We start from the raw sequence: 24,252 nt of genomic DNA on the forward strand, positions 1-24,252 counted from the left end.
GAAGTGCCTTTTAATGCCAGGTGTGGCATTAAAAGAGGGCCTACATTATTCATCTAGATATTGTAACAGGGCCCTAAAGCAAAATAACACTGTTTTTATAAGGCCCCTTAGGCTATGTTATCCACCGGTGATGTCTTGATGGGCCCCTCAATCACATCATTATTATTAGCCAGGTGTTGCCTGACAAAACTAGAACAATCTGTGAATAAAAAATATTATTTGAACTCTTATTTTGCACCATCTTTGGACTGCTGTTAATTTGTGGGGTGAGTGTGGGCGTGGCCTGTATGTGGGGGGCACACGGGTGTGGGGCCTTTTCCAGTCTGTGCCCAGGGGCCCACTGACTCATAATCTGTCCCAGGGTGTATATACTTTAAACCCTAAAATAGTATAAAGACATATAGTGAAATGTTTGTAAGACCAATGCTGAAGTGATTCACAATGTGTATTTCCTGTAGTTGTATGTGTTGTTTGAGAGCTACATGCACACAAAAATGGTGGAAGTCTCATGAAAACCAAAAGAGAAACTACTCTAGTTAAACCTGTTCTTCAAACCTTGTCCAACCAGTGTTGTCAAAATAAATCCTCCTCTGGGCAGAAAAAGACTCTGCTACTGCTTCTGTAATTGCTCTGCGTGTCAGTTCAGGCCGAGCAGGAGCAATCCAGCCTCTCTCAACCTGAGGGATTCCAAAACCAGGAGTTGAGTCCATGAATCATGCAAAGCCAAACCTTTGACGTGAAATCACCCATTTGTGGTTTTTTCTGTGGATGGAAAATGTTGGACAGTTTACACCGGGGCAATTTTTCTGCCTTGTAAAGCTTTCAGGAATAAACCGCTCAGACTGTGTGAACAGAGACTGGAAGGTGAAGTGTTGGGGTAAAGCTCCAGCTCATATTTGATCTTGTTTGTGACCTCACTTCTTGTGAAGTATGCAGCCTGTAGTCGTGGCCTGTGGCTTTTTTTTCCCTCTCATATCAGTGTTTCAGGTTTTTACAGCACTTAGATCCTGATATAAGGTTCACCACACCTTAGCTGCTGCTGCTGGTGCTGCAACAAAACAAGGTAAGTGTGGTTCATCAGATCTATCACATTTCATACTTAACATCATGAACTTAACATAATCACAATAGGGTTTCCAGCTGTAGATTAATATTCTTTTACACACATTAATGGGACGTTTTATAGATGGAAGGCTGTGTGTTCACTGCTTTCTTGCTCTGTCAGTGAACCTATCAGACCCATTCAGACAAGAGCACAAAGAAGCAGGGAAAAGAAACCGGTATGCAAGCTAATCATTGACACAGCACAACTGTTGACATTTCTTTACACATTAGTATCGGGATGTAAACCTGAAGCAGTTCATTTTATTGCCCTGTCACTTCCTGTGATTTTGTTTAGACCAGGGGTGTCAAACATACGGCCCAAGGGCCAGAACCGGCCCGCCAGAGGGTCCAATTCAGCCCACAGGATGAATTTGTTAAAATTTCACACTACGATTACAATCTAAACGTAACGTCAAATACAATATTTTTCTCTTCCAGAAACCTGTGACTAAATGTTTGTGCCTTTTTAGATCCAGTGTGATGTGTAAATAGTACATTTAGGCATGATATTGTTGAAATTGCACTTATATTTCTCAAGAAATTTCATGTTTTGTAAAAATATTAATTACATAATATTAATTTTATTTAATTAATTAAATGTAAAACAAAGGTGAAAAAAAGCAAGGAGTTCTTGTTGTTCATAGGTTATTATGCTATTATTTTACTAATTTTACTGGTCCGGCCCACTTGAGATCAAATTGTGCTGTATGGGGCCCCTGAACAAAAATGAGTTTGACACCCCTGGTTTAGACTATCACCCCACTAGTAATGTATGAATAACCCCAAACAAAAACACTTAAACTCACACTGAGTTAAACTGGATCAACACTGTTAGTTGTTTTTTTTTTTGTCCAGGCAATTGCAACAGGACAGGCAAAGAGGACAACTGCCTGAGGGCCCTTAAGAACAGCTGAATGTTTTACACTGACAAATAGCCTTTCTCTGTCCCACTGGTAGACTCTGTGGAGGTCCAGAGCACTTCACTTTTATAGTCAAGTTGTTTTTCTTTCAAACTCAGGTTTCTTCTCTTGCACTTTTTTTTAAGTTACATTTGTATTCGAAATGTTCTTATTTATGCTAAATTGTGTTGTTTTGTGAAGAGGGAGACTGGCAAAGTAAAAATGGGATATTACTCATGTTGTGGGGACCTATGCCAATAATCTCGTAATCAATAAACTTAAACTAGTAATTATAATTATACTAGTAACTATTATTATGACTATTATATTATTATTATTATTATTATTATTATTATTATTATTATTATTATTATTATTATCATTATTGTTATTATTATTAATAATAATAATAATAATAATAATAATAATAATAATAATAATAATAATAAATGATAATATATAATAATAATAATAATAGGAATAATAGTAATAATTATAATAATAATATTATTATTACTATTATCATTATATTATGTTATTATTATTGTTATTATAATAATAGTATTAATATTATTGTTATTATTATTAATAATAATAATAATAATATTATTATTATTATTATTATTATAATAATGATAATAAAGTTCCCATAACAGATATTTGTAGTAATATATACCTAACACAGTATAACATAGCATCAGGTGTCCAGTGCGGTGGCTGACAGGGGCAAACGCACTGCAACGACCAAAAACACATGCAGGAGGAGATATGAGCCGCCTATTCACAAACGCTGCAGATTCAAAAACACAAACGAAAACAAAAACAAATGCAACATGAGAAATGCGCTGCAAAACTTGTCTTTTCTAAAGAATATTATTCACCATAAAAATGAACACAGGTGAACATGGCAGCAGGATAACTCACAGGTGATTTTGATTTGCAGTTGGTAACATAGGGAAAGTGAGGAGGGACCTGTAACTAAAGAGAGAGTTGTGCACACACACACACACACACACACACCCTCTGCTGCTCTGCCTGCACTCAAACCTCTGCTGTGTCTTTCTTCCTTCACAGGTCAATAAGTACTTTCTGTGAAAGCTGCACAGTCATCATGTATAATCCAACAAAAGGTAAGAAACCTGCAGGAAATGTCACCTACTGTATGTGGTACGGCTTTTTTCAGCCTCATCTCATCAGGACTCTGCTTATACTTTCACTTTCACAAACAGCCTCTGTGTGTATACTGCGTGGTCAGGTGTGAATCACAATTGTGCTCACAGTGACTGACTCATTTGCCTCACCTGGCTCTCTGGCCTAGATTCGTCATTTATTGCCGCTTATATAAATGATTAGATCCTTCATGTTCTATAAAGTTCACACGAATCAGTTTAACATTCAGGTTACAGTGAGCCTACCTAAGCCTACATGAGCGCTGTATTTGCAACCTTCATAATGTGCATTAATACTAAAATATTTCAGTATTTCTGCATTTCCTTACCCTTTTTTTTTTACCCTGTTTTAACTACAGCACTCGATGAATCGAAGTGTTACCAGTTGTCAAACTGGTTAGTCCACATCAGTATTTGTTCTCTGATATAAACCATCGTGCTGATGCAACTGTTGCACTGTTGTGTGTCACAACCATAGACCATAGGGAAAATATATTGACTAAGTCCCTTATGAAGCCAACAAGGAAATGACAATATACTGAATAGCCACTAGGAGGCAAATTTGGCTGGTTGCAAAAAGAACTCACTTGATTTATATTGTCAGGAAACAATCTCTCAAGGAGTTAGTTGTCTCATTCATAGGTTGTACTTCAGTAAATTGTGTCAGTTTTGTTAATTATATTCCACTTCAGAGGAAAATAAATGATAAAGCACATACTGTAGGAGTGGACACCTGTGTGATTGACAGCTGGTTGCAGGTGATGCCCCTGAACTGTTGCTCAAAATGTCCACATGGCGCTGGTCCAACTGCGGTCGTAACAAGAGCCTTTCTGCATGGAGTTTGCATGTTCCCCCCGTGTGTGCGTGGGTTTTCTCCGGGTTCTCCAGTTTCCTCCCACAGTCCAAAGACAAGACACTCTAAATTGACCATAGGTGTGAGAGTGGACGGTTGTTTGTCTCTATATGTGGCGCTGTGATGGACTGGCGATCTTTTCCACCCTCCTGTGGAGGATACAGCGGTATCATCTTTCAAACACATTCACACACTGCCGGCTGGGGTTAAGTGCCTTGCCCAACAACACATGGGCATCTAGACTAGCAGAGCTGGGAATTGAACCCTCAACCTTTGAGTTGAAAGACTACTCGCTCTACCACTGAGTAGTCTTTGACAGGTGACAGTCAATACAAAACATTTTTACTATCACACAGGACAACATGACAAAACAGTATAATACAACAATTAGAATGTGAATCACCACATTACACAAACATTCAGGGGTCACTTTATTAGGTACACCAGTCAAACTGCTTGTATCTTATCAATCAATCACATGCCAGTAGCTCTATGAATTTAGGACCGTAGACGCGACTATAGGACTGTAGACAGCGTTTAGGGTTGCTTAGGGGAGATGCCGTGTTTATGGAATAACCTTTTAAAAACAACAAAGAAAATCATAGTATGGGGTAATTTATGTTTCCATGTGGATAAGCCCTTACCGAGAATCCTCTGAAAAGGTTTAGCACCTGCATTCTTGAAAATGTCTGACCTATGTTACTTTCAGCTCGGAAAAATGTGGACATTACAGACAGTATCCTAGTGCCCTTGAACTACAGGTTTGTTTCAAAACTTTATTCATAGCGATGGTGAAGAAACAAGAGTTTATAAGAATATAGTATAACTGCACAGGTAAAAGCGATAGAAAAGTAAAAAGAAATCAGGATCTAAAGACAGTCTGGTGTAGAACCAGGCAGCAGAGGGCTGCACTGTGATGCAACATCAACTCAGGATAACAGCTGATTATGAGGCTTCACTTCACCTGGTATTAACACCCATCCTCTGTGATCCCATTATATGTGTGAAGTGCTCAGTGTGACTGTTCACACCTGACATTAGAATGCAGCCTGATGCGTCTCCTGTGTCCACATGAGATCAGATATGGCTTCTCCCACCCTGTATTCAAATACACACTGATGTAATATCTGTTAGTGAGAATGAAATTATATTTTAAGCGAGTCTGACTGTACATATGTGTCTGTTGTCAGCATGTGTGTGTGTGCGAGTGAGGCTTGAGTAAATCAAAGCTCACACTGTAATATGAAAATAAGATTTTAACCATTAGAAAAATACATCATGTAACGACCAGTGATATTATTGTGGCAGGTTTGATTGAGGGCTTTCTGACCTTTACTGCGATCTTGGATCTGTCATGATGTAAAAGAGGCATTATTGCATAATCCTCACAACCAAGAATAAAATACTTCATTTGAAAAGGGAATAGAAAGTGATGTCTGCAGGTTAAATTTGGTTATAGCAACAACCAAAAGTAATACGATTAAATATTAATAATATGATCACTTATTCAACTAGAAACACCAGAAAAAAAATTTCAAGTTATTAAAGCAAGTCTTCACTGTAAATATGTGCAGGAATTATGTTTCATGCTGAGCGCGTATTTTTACTTATAAATGCGAGATTTCTTTTGTTAAATGTCAGACTGAATTGCAGCAGAGAAAAGTGGTTAATTAATTTCTGATGAAGTCTGACTGCCTTGTTAATTTATAATCATGTGGGAAATATTTAACAGCGTGTGCATACTTTTTGTAATAAAAGACATCAAGGGGATTCATTTTTACTTCCATTATCATAAAACGAGTCTCCTAATGTTATTCAGAGCTGCAATGATATACATAATAAGAAAAAACACAGTCTCTACCAAAAAACAAAATCACTCATGACTTTTCACTTTTTTGCCATTTGTTTTGTCTTAGTCAGATTACTGTAGGAATGAAGACTGCTTTTCCAGTGCTGATTGGTCAGTAGTTGAACCATTGACAGATTTTGATCTATTATGCCTGCTCCAACACAAGTAACCATGGAGATTTACAGAGGTGTTTCGGTGTTTTATCCACACGGACATTTTGTTTTAGGAGCACTGAAAAAATGCTATTTTTTGAAAACGGATCCTGAGTGGGAAAATCTCAAAAAACCTACTTTATATATGGAGACCTTCTATTTACAGTTCTGTAAATACATGTCATGGCATGTTACTATGGAGAAACAATGATGGCAGAGTCCCACTTCGCTCTTGCACTTTGCTGATGCTTATCTTTGTCGTCATCTTGTGTTTGGAAATTATTTGGTCTTTTCGCTTCATGTTATGTTTTGATCTCTTTATGCATTCTCTCTCTTTCACCTTATTCACAACAATGTGTTTCTACTGAGTGGAACGGTTAGGTTTGGTACAGTATGGTACGCATTTTTTGTGTGTTTCCATAAGGAATTGTACCAAAATAACCATTCCATTCATTGTTACCCTCCCTTGGCGTACCAGAGTATAATGGTATGGGACAGTTAGACAGGCTCCACCCATGACAGTCAGCTGATTGGGCGACAGAAAAAAAAAGTCACTCCCTTGCGATCTGTGTAAATATCCCATAGAAGTCGAGGCACAAATGACTAAATTCTTAAAAGTTGGATGTGATACAACACGTGTCATAACTTCTCCTTTCCTGGGCTCATTGTCCTACTCGGTGCCTGGTACCACCAGGTATTCACACTCTGTCTAACCATTTGCTGTCCAGAGTGTTGCTGGGCAGAAAAGGGCTGCTCCAGGCCATAAAAACCCGACAGTGACTCAGATTCTCTGAACTTCTGCGCATGTTGCCTTGATCCTCTGTGTTGCTTGTTCCCTCTCGCTATGAAAATCATAAAACACACAAGGACAACTGCTGTTCTTAAAGTCTTGGTTTGTGCACTCACCACAACCTTACAAAGATGTTTCCACAACACTTGGAAGGAATAAATTCCCCTTGTTATTCCAAAAAGGCACCGGTCTGGATTACGTCACGTTTTTCTCACTGTTGTCTTCTTCTTCTGTGGACTGGCTTTTGTTCTTTATTGTTTCTTAGTCAAAGTCTGGAGGCAAAGTCTGTGGGACATGTGCAGCGTGCACAGACCATTTGGTCAATAATTATTCAACTCCCAACCGCATTATCGTGGTGTGGCTCCCTGAAATTTAAATGAATTCTCAATTTTTACAGACTAGCACCTTAACATAGTGTTTCAACCCTGTGATTCTTTTGGTTGGCATAGGTAAGTGAGGGTGATGTAATGATCATTTTGTTGCTGTGAATGTGGTTAATGTGGATAACAGCGTGGATTCTCATTCCTTCAGGTCATAGTCGTCCAAAGGTCACTATAGCAACTGGACTTCTGAATTGTTGATAACATGCAAATGTCATTCATGATATGCCCCTCCTCATTTCCGAAGGATACAGCAGTATGTAGAGTAGCACAACACTTCAGTTGAAAGAGGACTTGCACTACTACTGAGCCCTAACCCCACCATAGCCCTAACGAAATCACACTAGGTTGTTGTTGTGGCAAAAATTGTCGTTAAGGTGTCTGATGATGAAATATAGGCTATAAACTAAGAGGTGCAATGTTGCCCTCCATAGTTAGAAGTTCCCAATCACATTTTGAAGTCTGTAATCACAGATGGATTTCATTGTCCTCCTTCCTTAATCCTCTCTCCTCAGTGTCATCTTCTCCCCTTCCCTCTTCATCGCAGTTCAAAGCTTTTGAACACAGTTCTTCACCCAATCACCCTCCTCTCTCCTCAATCTCATCCTTTTACCGCCATACTAGACATGCAAACTAAACAGTATGTTAAAAATGACAAACTATTGCAACCAAATTCACAGAATCAGTCATGAGCAACATTTAATATAATTATCAATAGGTAAAGCAGACATTTCCAAGAAATGAGTTTGATAAATTAATCATAACTTAATTTGATGTATTAATTAGAACATATACACATTAGGCATAAAAAAATAAAAGAAAATATGTAAATTTAATTTTTGACTCCCCAAATAAATCTTCTGCAACCAATATGTATATCTCAACCCAGTTTCTAGGAATTGAACTGAGCAAAGGTCCTGTTATGTCCGTAAGGTCTAGGGATGAGGTCGAGTACTATATCTTGTTTAAAAACTGGATTTCTGATCAAAATTGAATTTCTACAAAATTAGTGTGATTAAAAATGTTTATTTACAAAAAGCAAACTAATCAACCCAAAACAAGCTCCGTAAAAATGTTACAGGCAGATGAAGACGGCAGAGGAGTAAACATATTAGTCCATGAGGTAAAACCAAAAATTGAGGTTAAAGAAAAAATACACTTCTTACTAGAGAGAATTCCCCCATGCAGCATAAAGTATATCCTTCTGCTCCATGATTAGTAACAAGCCATAGATGCAGGTCAATAGGAATGAAGTCAAGGACACACAAACTAGAACACACCACCACAGTACAATCTAAGGCCATAACAGGTCTGATACGGCAAATAATCATTAATTTATTTTAATCAGTATTGCCTAATTATTTTTTGAGAATCATACATGAAGTCAATTTAAAATCTCCAGTTAACACACATCTGCATGCCCTCAATCAAACCTGAATTCCAACCAATGACCTTCATGCTTACACAGGTTGAGCTGGACTTGTTAAGATGGAGGTATGCAAGGGTAGCAGTAGCAGGGCAGGCTGTTGTTGAGTATAAATGTGCATGTAGATGGATGTGTAGTAAAATGTTAAGAGTAGAGGTGATGCAAGTTGATGAATTGGATTGGATTGGAAACAGTTGAAGAGACAGGAAGCAAAGGTGTAGGTGGGACAGCTGAAGACGCTATAGTTCACAATGGGAATGATGCTCAATTCAATTCAATTCAATTTTATTTGTATAGCGCCAAATCATAACATACATTATCTCAAGGCACTGCTCATCAAGGAGAGCAGAGAACCCCAACAGTTCTGTGACTATGATCATTATAAATCATCATAAATAATAGGAGGAGAAAGATTAAGAATAAGGCTTTCAAATTATGAATATCCTGGTTTGGGTTTGGGATTGATTAATAATCTAGTATTAAAAATGGCTGCTAAACCTCACTCCTCAGCCTGAGTTTCTAGGAATATGGGTATTAGCATAAGTGGGTGGAGTTGACTCATTTAGACTAGCGTAATATTCTTCATGTAACCAAGTTTCAGTTACACAGAATAAATCAATACAATTAGATCATTTATTAAAACATTTTGAGGAGCGTGACCTTATATTTAATAGTCCACATTTAAAAGTGGTATTATTTTACTCTATTTTATTGTCGGTTTTAATCTTTATTAAATTAGAATGTCTAACTCCTCTTCTGTTTGTTATTGATTTATTTACTTTAGTTTTTGCTTTAGTAGGTCGGGGGACTGCTCGAGAAGAAGCACAGAGAAGCATGAAAGACTGCAACTCTGTGTCCTGGTCTCAGCTCTGGATTGTCATGGGTTTCTAATAAAATGTCCTAAACTTCTAGATAAGAGAGCTGCTCCATCCTAAGTGGGATGGGCGTCGTCTCTCCTCATGAGACCAGGTTTCCCCCAGAAGGTTTGCCAGTTATCTAAAAAAACAATGTTGTTTTCAATGTTGTGTCCGCACCGACTACAGGGGACTGGCTAACTGATTTAGCTTCTATGGTGTGAAGCCGAATTTCTACCTCAAGCCTCGCCTCCACCCAAGCCAATAAGCTACACGTTTTACAAGTACTTTTATCGCTAAGGGAGGCAGAGGAATAACTAAACGTGTGGAACACAACACAAGAGAGAGAAGGAGAAGGAGAGGGAGAGAGAGAAGCCATCGTTGCTAAGCTAACTTGTTACGCTAGCAAAGAAAAGAAACACCGTACGTGAATCTACGTGAACGATATAGTTTAAGCAAAAGTAGCGGTTAAAAGTATTAGTCAATTCAATAAAACCAGTGCTTGTTCAGTTAATCGATCGTTACAGTAGATAGAACACCACAGAGAGAGCAGGAGACACACAGCGTAACACCAGTGGGAGAACAGGAAGTGACACATACGTTACTGCTAGTGATGGGAAGTTCGACTCTTTTTACTGACTCGGTTCTTTTACTCTTTTACTGAAGTCACTTTATTGAGGTGTGTATTTGCTTTCCTAGGTTTTCATATGGTTTGAATTGCTTGTGGCATTTTGTTTATTATACTTTGTCAGCTGAAGCAAACCATGTTGTCTTTTTTTACAACGCCCACAAGAGGGCTACAGTGCCACCCGCTGTAAAAATAAACAAAATGACTCAAAAAAAGATTTGTTCAATTTACTGTCCGAGAGTAAAAGATCCAAGTCAGTAAAAAGAGTCGAACTTCCCATCACTAATTGAGACAATGTTTGGGAAGAGATGTTGAGGAGATTCAGAAATGCAGTTGCCAAGGCAGGAGAAAACGAGGAAGACTGAGACGATGGTACATGGATGTGCTGAGAGTGGACATGAGAGTGTAATTGAGATGGAGGAGGATGTGGTGACCCCCAATCAGGAGCAGCAACAATATCTCGGTGACTATGCTAAACTTTACACCACAATAAGTACATTTCCATGAATGCTATTAAAATTGGATGTCTGTCTCCACTATTGGATGTCTGTGTCCACTATGTTCCACTATACAAGCATGAGTGGGAAACTGATTTACTTAATACAGGGCAGCATTTGTACCTTAACAAAAATCGTAATAATTTTACTGTTTTATGGACTGGAGATGTGATGAGCGATCGCTCTATCGTTTCCACGGCATGTGTGTCGTTTCCAAGTGGCTACACAGGGATGTCTCCCTGCCACTCCCTGCATCATTGAGCCACTTTAGCTTGTGTGCTGCTGATATGCTGGCTCTCTCCCGATCAGACAAAGGCAACATTTGTTGTTTGGTTGCCTGATGAGGTGTTTGCAACTACTCTGCATTTCTCAAGGAGCTCCACTTGCTTCCTCAGAAACTGGTTGTGCCGCCATCTCAAGCACCCCTGTGCCAGTGCCACTCCACATGTTGACAGGATGCGTTGGAGGCCTGCATTGTTTTGCAGCACAGGGGGTACTTGTCTTTACTTACTTACTACAGTGCTAGGTTTTGTGGGCAAGGAAGGGTGTCATAAGCTGCCCTCACTGTGACGCTGAGCTGTGCCTGTGGGGCTTGCCAGATGTCCTTCCAGGTAAGGACCCTGTGGATGGTGTCCTCCCACCAGGTCCACACCCCCTGTTTGCCCTGGAACATGAGGTGATGAGGTAGCACTCTTGCTTAGCTCAAGTGACTTCCTCTATTATCAAGGCCTTCCTCTCCTTCCTCTACGCTTTCGGCCAGAACCTGACTCTCCCCAGCCAACTCGAGCCCGGCCTTCCTGCACGTATCCCAAGACCTCCTTGTGATGCAACCCACTAACAGCTTGGTCTACCTCTGCCTGGGCCCTCCACTTGTGCTTGTGACATCCACTGCTGCGCCTATTACTATGTGGTCCTTGGACTCCTTCAGCTCAAATACCAGACAGGTCTTCTCCAGCTTGTACACGAGGCTCACAGACTTCAGTGGAAGCTGGAGCATGTTCTTGCTCAATAGACCTTTATCTGAGAAGCAGCAAGGGAGGCCTAACCACTTCCTGATGTAGGTGGCATTGTCGTCTAGACTGCTTGCTTTCCTAAGGACCCCTGCGATCTTGAGCAGCATTCGTGGGGAGGTGTCGAAAGGGATACTCGGTGGTGCTGGGTGTGGTATGTAGTCTGACGGGCCGAGTGGTGTGTCTTTGGCTGCATCAGTGTATTGGTTCTTCATGTATTGTTCCAGGTCTTCTTTAGAGATGGCCAGCTTCCCACTTTGTTTTTAATCAAGTAGCTAATCAGGCGTACCTTAACGGGTCCTTGAAGAAGTCTCTCCTTTCCTTTTCCTTTCTCTTCCTCCGCCTCCTGATCCAATCAGCTCGGCGTAGCTTCGCAAGCTTCTGTTTGAGCTCATCCCACATTAGCTTGAGCCCTGATTTTTTTCCTCCATCTCTTGCGTAGTTGCCGTTTGTTGTGTAGTTGTCTAATTGTTTTATCATTCGTATATGAGAGTTTGTTCGCTGGGATAGAAGCAAAGCCTCTGAATGTTCTATCATGTATTTCAGACTGTACCAAACTAATTTTCCATGTAGTCCACGTCCTACTGTAGATACAGCAGTAATTTCTCAAAATGGAGTCTATGAAAGCCCAAGTGTTTTGAAGGGTTACAGTATCCCTAGCAAAAGACGGACCATTTATTTTGAACTATATTTCAACCCACTAATATCATAATGACAATCTATAACTATTCAGGTCATTATACACTTGGTACACAGCCACAGCTGGGAAAATATAAATAAACAAACAAAACAAAAGTTAACAAATGCTGGCAGAACAATATTAAATAGAATTCATTATATATGTAACCCTGCACGTTGCCTCTGACACCTCTCTGCACCCAGTGACTCTGCGTTGTGTTTTATTGTGTTTTTGAGCGGGTGTAATGCAGAGGGAGATTCTGTAGAGATTCCATCCATCTAAATGTATAAATGTAAAATGAATGTAAAAGGTAAAAAAAAAAAAAATGTTGCTTTATATTTCTCTCCTGCCCTTCTTTCAGAGGATATTTATGCATTTGCCTTGTCCAAGACTCTGACAAAGATTCCATCACCTGCAACTGTGGGACTCTACTCTTCATGTCACAATCGAAACAACATGATTCTTGAAAAAATGGAAGGTGTGTAACCTTTTTTTATCCTGACTATCTGCATCTGAGCGTGTTGTCATGTGCTGGATGATTCTCACTTTAATTAACGACAAAGCTCACGTCTGTGAAGGTTCTCAGTCATCCAGGTCATGTTTTTTACGAACTATTGATTTTTTGTATTTTTATTTATATTTTGCTTCATTTTTACTTATTATTTTATCTTATTGTTTTTGTCTAAACAAAAGCCCACGCTAATGTAACAAGTGATTTTACCCAGTCTTAGAGCAATGAGGTCTAATCTGATTTTACTTTTATAAGAGTATACACATTTACACAAACATGCATAATCATATTCAATTTCTGCCGATAAACCCTGCTAATTGATAAGCTTTTTTTTCACTTTGCAAAAAACAAACGTGCACAAATAGAAAATAAATAACAAATCACCAATTCAGAGACATCAGAGAATGAAGTCACATTGTGAGAAATATGTGAGGTCAAAAACATGAAAATACTAGTTTTTATTTTCTCTCTGCGCTCTACCTGACATTGAACAGTCTCAATGAAATATGTGCAGCTGTATAGAAGGGCTCAACACAAAAGACAAGTTGAAGCTTGTTTATGTGTGTTGCCCTGAAGGTCTGGCAGCACAAGGTTGTCACAGTCTTTTATTTTTTTAACAGATAGTGTTCCAGATGTTGGACACGTCTTGATGGTCACATCATCATGATTATATATTTCTGCAAAAACAAAGACTGCTGTCCTATTTTGAACACAATGTTTGCCTCAGGTTATTTTTTTCACTTGGCGAGAGCCAAACAAGTACAATTCACCAACTAACTATAATATATCACCCAGCAGAGGAAAACCCTTTTATTTTTTATCATTTCTACATCCAAGCCAACTCACTAACATGTATTTTTAGGGTGCATGAATTGAACCCTGGTGCGTTGACCCCCTTAGTATGGTTCGCTTGGGTCAGTGCACATGTCGTACGAGACCTGGTGGGGACTTGAACCGGTGCCCTTCCGGTTACAAGCCAAGTTCCCTTTCCACTTGGCCACAGGCTGCCCAAGTGAGGAGAAGGGAGAACCAGAGGAGAGCCTGGCAGGTCCAAACTCGTCCTCCTCCACAGGCAAACTAGCACATTTAACCAAGCATCATCACCCCAAAGCTCCTCTTGCCCATGGCTGAGTTTTGCAGTGCTTGGGGCTGAATGCACTAGCTAGCTGGGGAAGAGTTGACGCCTCACAGACCTGGAGGGTAGATGCCATTTAACGGCATATATTCTCTGACTGTTCTCCGCTCCTCACTGGGGAACGTGGACGACAACACCGAGATTGTAGCGGCTCTACCCTACCCTACCCGCCCACTGTCCACCTGCCAGCCTTCAGGGCTCTCTGCGCATCCCCAGATGAACATTAACATTAACCTACAGTCTGCATATGTGACCAATAGCTGAGTGGTTTTCTAATCACATGATTTGGTTTGGTTTGGTATAGTGTGCTATTAGATTTACGGTCCATTAGATGTGAACATACCCTTACATGTTTTAAGATTTCTCTGCCTTGATTGACATCATTTATCCTCACGTCATTTCAGTGTACATGGATGAGGAGGCTGAAAGGATTGAGAATGAGCACAAAGGAAATCCTCGGTCGCCTTCATGTACAGGCTTCTTTGCCCTCATTGGTCGGCTGATCTTCTACAGACCCATTCAGACTAAGAAGAACCAGCAGCACCATGATATCAGGTTCATATATGTGGACTTTAGTGCCTGGCACTTTGCAGGCAGTGACCTGCTCTGGGCTGGGATAGCAATACGACTGTTTCAGGCCATGCAGTGGAACTTTGGGAAATTACAGCTCGCACTCTACCGTGTGGCTCAATACGATGAAGAGGATGAAATCAAGAGGAAGGTAAGCGCAAATCTCTCACTTATCAAAGAAACAATCAAAAATGCTTTGTCATCATATACAAAACAAATGAAGGTCCACAGTGTTTGAGTTGATGATATTGTAATCTGTAGTGAGAAAAGGAGGCAGGTGGAAGAGAGCCTAGAGGTAGATGTATACACTGGAGAGAAGAGGAATGATGTTTAGTAGGAGCAAGAAACAATAATGAAAGTACTTAGCCCAAGCTGTATGCAAATGGATGAATGGCAGAACTGCATTTTTGGGAAGGTGTGGAACCTGTGTTTAATTTGTTCTTGTGTTTTGTATTCATACATTTTAAGGTAGTAAAGAATGGCGATAACGACTGGAGGTCCAAGAAGATTTGCTGCTGCCCTCTGTGGCTCCTCGCCCTGTTAGTTCTTGTGGTTCCACTGACCGTCCTGATTTTCCTTTTGACCTTTGACTTTCCCAAAGCTGTGGAGAAACCAGGAGAGGAGATGAAGAAAAAAGTGGGTGTGCTGGAGGGTCTGGTCATTGCTTCGTTGGGAGTCCCTGCAGCGAGCGCAGCCCGATTTGGCTTTCAAATGGTCAAGAACCTCCTCTACAGCCAGGACCTGAACATAAAGAAGGGGATGGACAACCAACGAGTCAGCAGCAAACTTGGTTTCATGAATGAGGTGAGGAAGGAACTGTGGTTCGTGTCACGCTTCATCCAGTTTATGGAGATATTTGAGAGAAGAAGGATTAGAGTGGTGCTGAAAATCACAAATCTGGACCGCTGTGCCCCAAAGAAAATTGTTGCAGTTCTGGAAGCAATCAGCATTCTCCTCTCTGATGAGGAGAGTCCATTTATTTCTATTCTGGCTGCAGACCCTCATGTTATTATGCAGAAAGTCAACTTTGCAGATGGCTGCTTCAGCCGAGAAGACAGAGCTTACGCACTTTTAAACCGCATTGTCACGCTGGCCTTCACAGTCCCACCACTGAGCGATGAATCAAAACACAGTTTATTCCAAAGCCTCACCAGCAACCCATCATATCCCCAGAATATGAGCATTGGGAACAATCAGATTAGATCAAGAACCTCCCAAAAGACAGATGTAACAAAGGTAGTTGTTCCTCTGGAAGAGTTAAATCCTCTGATGAATAAAACTGAGGTAACACTGGATGTAAATGATGATGATGTAGAGGGGACGGTGATGAGCATCTTGACCAGTGATGACAAAAATCTGGACAAGTACATGTCGGATGACGCAACGTCTCTGAGGAGGGTGATCAACTCCATCCGAATGACTGTGATAATCATGAAGGCCCTGAAAAAACAGCTTCCTCGTCTAGAATACATTGCAGCATGGGTGGTGTTAGCCAATCAATGGCCCTGTCGACTCAGCTGGATCATCCAGTGTGCAGAAGACTCTCAGCAGAGAGCCGAGATCGATGGTGAGAATGTGGCCAAAGTTGATGATTCAAAGACTTTATGGGAAGTGTTTAGTGAGTCCAGGGCAGAGCTGTATGTGATGAGTGAACAGATAGAGGACATCCTTGAGCAGGATGGAGACCCCGAGATATTTGAGCGATTTCTCACTGTGGATTTCCAGTTCACTGTAAAGGACTTGAAGATATTTGAAGTTGCAATAGTAAATCTGGATCATACTATCAAGAAGGAGCTGGCTCAGATCAGAGGGACGTCTCGGCTGAAGGATTCTGGTTGGATGAGGGATTTAGCTCCTCTGCCAATCACAACTCTCATCAATATGGATACAGAGGACGTATGTAAGGAGGTATGAAAAAGTCTGGAAAAGTCTTTATGATACATTTATGAGAAATGTGTTTTTTGCGATTTCGGCATTGTCTCGAGACAAATACCTATTTTGTGTTTATTACCTGTTTATGAAGCCAGTACTTATGAAGTTATGTCAATGAGAAAATAATTTCATAAGAAATAGAAAATTCATTACCCCCAAAATTCAAATTTAAATAATGAATTAATCCAGATTTATCCATATTATCAGATTAATTTAAGCGCCTTTTATGATGGTGCAGTTTAAATGTTCTGAATTTTACAAATGCTTTTACATCAGATTATTGATTTAGTTATTGAAGTAACTAATTCTTGTTTCTTTTTTCCTAGTTGGAAAGGATGGAATTCCACAGCAAGTACGTTGATATAGTGAAAACCAATGGCCTCAGTGGGATGGCACTGCTGTTTGGGAATTCAGAAGACCTTGAAGACCTCCTGGGCATGACCTTTGGAGAGTGGGCAACTTTCAGACTGCACTTCCTGGGTTTACCACCACACCTGCGACCACAGACCAAGAACCTGCCGCTGGCACCTTCCAAACCTGAGAGCCAACTTTTCAAATTTAAAGCACATGCTGGCTTTCATTACTCATCCAACCCAAGTCTAGCTAACAACTAGATTTGGGTGCTAGATGCATCTCCTGTGATCTCGTGATGTTGTGTATTGTTATGTGTGTGTGTGCATGTGTGCATGCGTGTGTGTGTGTGGTCTTGTTTATTGTGCTTTCAAATGTCTTAATGAACAAACATTTCACAAATCTAAAGATATCAATGTATATGTACTGAAAACTGTGTTATGTTGATATTGAAGTATTGAAGAAAAGTATATCACAACATGAAGTGTTATTGAATTGGGGCAGCCCACGACTGTGCGGAAGGGATTGTTGCCAGTTCAAATCCCCACCAGGTCAAGGGCGGGGGTACCCAAAGGTACCCAGTCCCCATTTCTCATTGTTAACGTGACATTTTTAAATGGACCCCAGCCACCGGGGGGCCACATCCAGTGTACTCCTGGTGCTGGTCCCAAGACCAGATTAATAGGAGGGTTACGTCAAGAATGGCATCCCGCAAAATTTTAAGTGACTCCTAGAGAGGGAGAACCCAAAAGGAAAGCAAAAACTAATAATAATAATTATATACTGTATATATCAAATGTTTATTGATATATATAGAGACTTATCAGGACCTACTCCGACTCTAATATGCATTAATCAAACATGTGTCATATAATCTATAATATATATATATATATATATATATATACACATATATATATAATCTGTGTTGTCATACTGAAATGCATGCCTTGGTGGGACATTATGGAACAAAGGTATTATTTAAACTTTATTAGTAAAATGTATGCTTTTACTCCTGACATGTGAAAAAGGGACTACTGAGAGAGAGCAATGACTGTGTATTGTAGAAGAAAATGTGGTAAACTGCAAAATTCACCTCTTAGAAACCACTTTTCAGTTCAATGAAAACGTTTAATTTCATATTACATGACTTAAACGGGAAGTTAATTCACGCACAAATCTGCATGACTTTTCACTTTATTAGTGTTCACACTGGCTGTAAAAGTTTTCATTTTTTATTGTATTATTGTATAATGCACATGTGGTATTTTATGAATTAAAATGCATTGTCATGTGTTAAGGCAAAGTTTATTGATCATTCACAGCTCACGGTAATTGTCCATTTCATGCAAATCAAGCACAAATTCAAACAGAACATGAAAAAGCATTTTATAATTTAAAAAAAAAAGATACTCCCTCCTGCAAATATGTTTGTTGTATGTCACTCATGTAAATAAAATCAATGTGCTCACTCAACATGTTAAACATCAAAATGTTGTCATAAAATCATCAGCAGGTTTGTTTCATCTGGATTCCATTGACCAGTGGCTAAAGAGCTACGAGTTTAAAGATTAAGACTGCGATTTTCTCCAAATGTCACCTTTCAAAATATTAAGATTTTGATGTAAATTGACAAGAAATGAATTCATTGAAATATTGATGTTGCTGAATAAATGCTTATCAGATCATGCTGTGCCAAAGTACCAAAGGAAAACCGTCGCCATTTATGTATTAAAGCAAATATACCCAGAGAGGACTTATTAACACCGTGTATTTGTAATGGCTCATAACTTATTTTACTCTTGAAACATTAATTTTTCTTTAATATTAGCCAAAAAAAGATGCCTATCATGTATGTATATACTGTACATTTATATGCCAGTTACATTTCAAACGCAGTATAATTCCAATACAAATGTGAAATTCAGGACATTTTTAGACACAACTCAGCATTTCAAGTAAACACTATGATTGTTGGCTACAAGAGGAAATGTAGACTATTTAGGAATGTACTTTAAAAAAAATGCCAAAGATCCCTGATTTACATTTTGTATGGTACAATGTTATGCTGTCATGTTATAAAGCAGCTGATACACGTCTATGTAGCAGGAATAGAGTGGTGGTGGTGATGATGTCTGGCTGAAGCAGCTCACTTGCGTCCCAAAGCCTCCGCCAGCTTCTTCAGCCTTTTCTTCAGCTCCAGAGGAAACTTCTCATAACACTTTTTACAGACCGGCTTCATGTCAAACTCCACAAACTTGTTTCTGCAACAATGAAAAGTGTACGTAAATGCTAAATATGTCAACTTATGACTTCTCCTCCTGCCTACATTAACCTTTTCAGATTTCCCACCCACATGGATTTTTTTTATATCTAAATATTATTATCAGTGCAGATTTCAAATCTATTCCGAGTCGTCATCTCCTCACTTTAAATTAGATTATAATTAGTCTCACAGTTGTAGGAGGTAATGCACCATCTTCTCATCCTGATTTATAATGGAAACCACTGAAATTATCTTTATTATAGCTTTGCCCTTTTTACTGCAAGGTGGCAATTACTTCATCATCTCAGGAAAAAAACAACTCTTGATGGAAGCTTAAGTTTCTAAGGCCTAGTCCACACATAGGAGGGTATTTTTGAACACCGAGGTTTTAAAAGTAACCTTGTTCACACACGTTACGTTCTCAAAGATGTAACTTCATCTTTCATCAACATGAAAGATGGAGTAAAAATATTTGTTTTGTATATTTTTTTTAATATACTACAAATAGTCACAGTAACTGATTGAGTTTTTATAATCATGCGAATAATCGAATTATCGATTATGAGTATTATTATGTGAAAATGGAGGACACAAGAAAGTGTGCATTACAACTGCAATCTTGGTTTTGTAAAGGAGATGATTTCTATCATGCAGTCAGGACAGATTAGTAAACAAGAGGCACCACAGACAAAGTGGAAAGCAGAGAAAGCACCAGCAGACGGCTGGAGAGAATGAGAATTCTACACACACACGGAGGGTTTCTTCTTGCACTCTTTGGAAACGCGCTCACGTCGAGCCAGGCGACGTTTCAGCTCCTCGGGCATGCGCTCATAGCAGTGCTTGCACAGCGGCCTCAGGTCAACTTCAACAAACTTATCTCTGAATTAGCAGAGACGCAGCAAGTGATGCATGAAAGAGGAGAGATTAGAGGAAAAGGAAAAGAGTTAAAGAGGGAAGAGTTGTAGAAGTGAAACACACAAAGCCAGGACTGTTAGAGAAAAGCTGAGAGGACTACAGCGATTAGGTGGTAGTTATTACACATGAATAATACAGAAACAAAGCTGTTAATGAACATGGTCACCACTTACTTGAGAGTGAGTTTTGTGTGGCAGGTGGAGCATGAGAAACAAGTGACACACCAGGCCTTGTTGAGGGCAGACACAACTACAATGAGGAGAGGGAAAAAAATATTACAAAACGAGCAAAATAATACAAATACCATGTTAAATATGAGATGTATCATATCTATACTCACCATCACCCTCAATGACGCGGTTGCAGTGATAGCAGACATCGCCGAAGAGCTGAAAACAGGGAAACCAAAGACGTCCAATCAGGAGACACATCCTCATTTCAGCAATAAGAGGAGATTTTATGAACATTATGATGTCTATCACGTCCATGAAAGCTTTTTTATTGAATTATTGTGCCTTTTTCTTACTTGATTATAATGTGTCTCACAGTAAGCCAGTCCCTTCCTTTCATAGTGACGATGACCAAGGAACGGTTTCTCACACTTGGCGCACACAAAATGCTGCAAAACAACAGGAAAGAGTGTTGCTGAAGGAAGGGAGGGAAACATCATAAAAACAACAACATAAGACCAAGTGAAAGTGTACCAAAAGACAGAGAAAACACTGACACATTTAATTCAGTCATTCATTTTCACTGCTTTATCCTCCACATGAGGAATCGCGAGGTTAATCTGTATGTTGGGAGGAAGTCGAAGTACCCGCAGAGAAACCACACACACATGGGGAGAACATGCAAACTCCACACAGAAAGGCCCTCAGTTGAACCAGGATCTGGACCAGTGACCTTGCTGTGAAGCAATAATGCTAGCCACTTCACCACTGTGTGGCCTCCACTGCTACATTTTTAGCACTGAAATAAGTCAAAGAATAACCAGAGTGGGCTGAAAGATAGCGATGGCGAGATGACACTTTTGGCGTATTTCTGCTCACCTCGACACGGCAAGGTTTAAGTAGTGTTCCCTCTCGCATAGTACTTGGTACCAGGTACTATTTTTAGTAAAAAAAAAAAAACTGGTACTACTGTAGATCACTTAAAACTACTTTAACAATCCTAAAAACGTGGGTTAATCTCCAACAACTACCAGGGAAAGCTCTATATTTAACAGAGGAGTCTGGTGTATTTAGGGACAGCACCGCCGATCGCGAGCGCAGGAGTCTGTGCTCATGTGGACAGAAATGAAGTTGAACAGTGCCGAATTGTAGATCAGTTAAAACTACTTAACACTCCTAAAAAATGTGGGTTAATCTCCAACAACTACCAGGAGTTATACTTGCCCAACTTGTTTGTGTGTGTAGCGTATAAAACGAAGTCACTGCAGTTCCACGCAGCCGTGCAGTGATGACTCCGCCTACGTTGAGTAGGTAAATAACTTTTCCACGGTGGTTTTATTTTTTTAGATAATTTCACAAAATCTTTTCCCAGCTCCTTAACATTTCAAAATCCCACACCGAATCCACAAACCATGTCCTGAATCAGTCACGTGGGAAGGCTGGCTGGCCAAACATCTGCAGAAGAAAGGGTTTGAACCCAAAGACATCCATGCTGACATGGTTGCTACATTAGGGGGATGGTGCTCAGCTTTTGACCCCTGATCAAAAGCACACCAGGCTGGTCATGTCGCAGGAGAACCTGCTGCATTTTGAAGCAGATCCAACGACAGTTTCTATACCAAGGGCAGACAAGTGCTGCAACACCAATGGAAGAAGTTTGTAGACCACAAGGGAGACTATGTAGGAAGATAATGCACGTTTGATCAAATTCCATCATTGAATCATGGTCAGCCTAACTTTTCAACTCACCCTCGTAGTGGGTTACAAAATGTATTCTAGGAAATGAGAATTAATCTGACTTCTCTACTATATTGTTTGGTAATCTGGAATGACACAACGTTTTCGTCTACTGTGCTCTGCCTGAGAAAATCAAACAATATATAATTATTTAAAGGTGGCTTCAGTTTTCCTACTGCCTCAAATCAAATTACCTCATTTGCAATGTTTTCGTAGCAAAGTAGTTTATTTAAAGAATTAATTTCCCTGTGCATAAATAATGGTTCCCTTAATGTTAATTGCATTATAGATTTTTATTTTACTTAAGTACAAAGGCAAAACTGCCTCATCATCAACTATAAAAAAGGTAGTCTGTATGACATTTGTCCCCTGTAGTCTCTCTAAAATAGTCTCTGTGGACCAACTTTTTTTTTTTTACATTAAGGCTTATAAGGTTTTGCATAATGAAAATAATCAGTAAGAACTGTGTAACACTGTGTACTTAAACAGGTATAATGAAGTCTGTACTATGGTTGGTTAATGTTGGCTTTATATGCTGTTGCTTTTATCTCTTTCGTGTGTACCTCTGCTTTTCTGTCATGTCCCCATATATTAATGGGTGTAGCCTTATTGAGTCCAAGGCAAATTTCCCAGTGGGGACAATTAAGTATCCACCAATCTATCCATCGATCGACTTCTACATAATTTGCTCAGTTATTTTTATAATATGCTTGCACACAGCTGAGTGTGTGTCAGTATTTTCCAAACATGTATCAGGACCTCTCCACGACCCTCATGTGGAGGATAAAGCGGAAGAAGATGAGAGTGAGAAAGAGAGTGTTACTAAAACATACTTAGACTGCTTTACTGTGCATTAATATCACATGAGAACAATGTGATGCAATGCAGTGTCTGTATTTCCCCGAATAATGATAAATGTAAATAATTAAATTCACTGTTTTACTGTTAGATTTACTATCCACATTCTTAATAAAGACTGCTTAAATGTCAGGTTTATCTGCATCTCAAGCTCTGGTTTCTCACTTGCATTCTCCATACGAGGCTCATCTGTGCTAACCTTACCCCGGGATTCCACTGAATGCTTCACCTGTCTGTCCGGCCGTGGTGCACGCTGACTGAGCTGTGAACAGAGCCAGTGGGTGTTGACGGATCGAGCGCACGCAGCATGTACACACTGGAATCCCTTTTTGCATCAGTTCTGCTCTGCAGTAGCATAGCTACTGCTCGACATATGTCAAAAATATGCACGCATTTACTGAACATTTGTTCACTTGTATTGGTCCGAAACACCTTGTACCAAACGGTTCAGGACAAATACACCTACTGTTACACCCCCATTAGTTGCAGCACTATCTTTTTTTATTGTGAAACTGTGACGGGACAAATTAGACTATGGCAACACAAGGAATAAACCATGGTATGAAGTGTTTACAAACCTCCACATGCCACTGCTTGCCCATGGCATTGACGACGCGACCCTCAATGGGTCTCCTGCAGGCACCACAGATTGGTACACCCATCTTGTCATGGCACGGCAAACAGAAGAGCTCTCCCTTCAGCTCCCTGGCATCTGCTGTCAACTCCTTCCTGTGCACAGTGAATCATCCATAGACATAAAACCATTTGTCACGTGAAATATAATGTAATTCTGAGAGTGCGCTGGACTACATCATTCAACTGACCCACAGTTGTTGCAGTTGAAGTGGTCAGGATGATAGGGATCATTCTTGAAGATCAGTGGCTGCTCTTCAATGATCGCATGACACTTCTGGCAGATATACTTGCCCAGCCCGCGAGCTTTCTCACGGTTATGGCACGGGCGGCACAGGTGCCTGGATAGAGGAGAAGTAAACTTAGTGAACTGCAGTGAGTCTACAGCCTCGGCCACCAGCTGCTCAAAGTATAAATGTTTATGAAGAATTTAGGAGCGAGTTAGTCACCAGGGAGGGGTTGCACCTAGCTAATTTGCAGTTAGTAGCACTTGCAGTCCTGTAGCTAGTAAATTCATAGTAATGGGCAAGTGGTTAGTAGTCGCATAAAGTGACGACAACAAGCTGGCTACAACTACCCGATGCACTCTGTCGGCACACAGTGCTTTTGTGAACCACACTGTTGGGAGACACTGTAAATGGCGGTAATTTGATTGTTAAAAATAATTAAATAACTATGAATATTAGTTACTTATTTCTTAAATTAAATTAAATTAAATTAAATTAAATTAAATTAAATTAAATTAAATTAAATTAAATTAAATTAAATTAAATTAAATTAAATTAAAAGATCAGGGAAAAACATCAACTTATGCCTGTGTTATTAGTGTACACAATCACTGTAATTGACTATAATATGAAAAGACTGTAGACTGTTTCTTCATT

At 39.7% G+C, this 24,252-nt stretch overlaps 1 protein-coding gene and 1 pseudogene across 2 annotated transcripts; one reads left to right on the plus strand and one right to left on the minus strand.

Annotated features, from left to right (window-relative positions):
• Positions 1 to 682: 682 nt before the first annotated feature.
• Positions 683 to 17,884, plus strand: nkpd1 (NTPase, KAP family P-loop domain containing 1). 2 transcript variants are annotated; one of them, XM_058629556.1, is made up of 6 exons: positions 683 to 1,063; positions 3,078 to 3,133; positions 12,652 to 12,768; positions 14,341 to 14,657; positions 14,975 to 16,414; positions 16,765 to 17,884. In XM_058629556.1, exons 2-6 carry the CDS (start codon positions 3,115 to 3,117, stop codon positions 17,050 to 17,052), a joined length of 2,181 nt encoding a protein of 726 aa, XP_058485539.1. In that variant the 5' UTR covers positions 683 to 1,063; positions 3,078 to 3,114; the 3' UTR covers positions 17,053 to 17,884. The 2 variants fall into 2 exon arrangements, with proteins under 2 accessions (XP_058485539.1, XP_058485538.1); XM_058629555.1 differs by lacking the exons at positions 683 to 1,063; positions 3,078 to 3,133 and adding an exon at positions 9,965 to 10,567.
• A 730-nt stretch (positions 17,885 to 18,614) lies between these two features.
• LOC131459578 (LIM and senescent cell antigen-like-containing domain protein 1) overlaps positions 18,615 to 24,252 on the minus strand; it is an 8,004-nt pseudogene continuing 2,366 nt past the window's right edge.

This window comes from Solea solea, chromosome 5 (genome assembly GCF_958295425.1).
Source record: "Solea solea chromosome 5, fSolSol10.1, whole genome shotgun sequence".
Classification (NCBI taxonomy): domain Eukaryota; kingdom Metazoa; phylum Chordata; class Actinopteri; order Pleuronectiformes; family Soleidae; genus Solea; species Solea solea.

What these genes read in the sequence shown, in the direction of transcription:
- nkpd1 (XM_058629555.1), top strand. Translation starts at nt 10,432, where the DNA reads ATGCAGTTGCCAAGGCAGGAGAAAACGAGGAAGACTGAGACGATGGTA. An exon ending in GGAGCAGCAACAATATCTCG is followed by an intron (nt 10,568 to 12,651) that starts GTGACTATGCTA and finishes CCCTTCTTTCAG; the next exon opens with AGGATATTTATGCATTTGCC. An exon ending in CAGAGGACGTATGTAAGGAG is followed by an intron (nt 16,415 to 16,764) that starts GTATGAAAAAGT and finishes CTTTTTTCCTAG; the next exon opens with TTGGAAAGGATGGAATTCCA.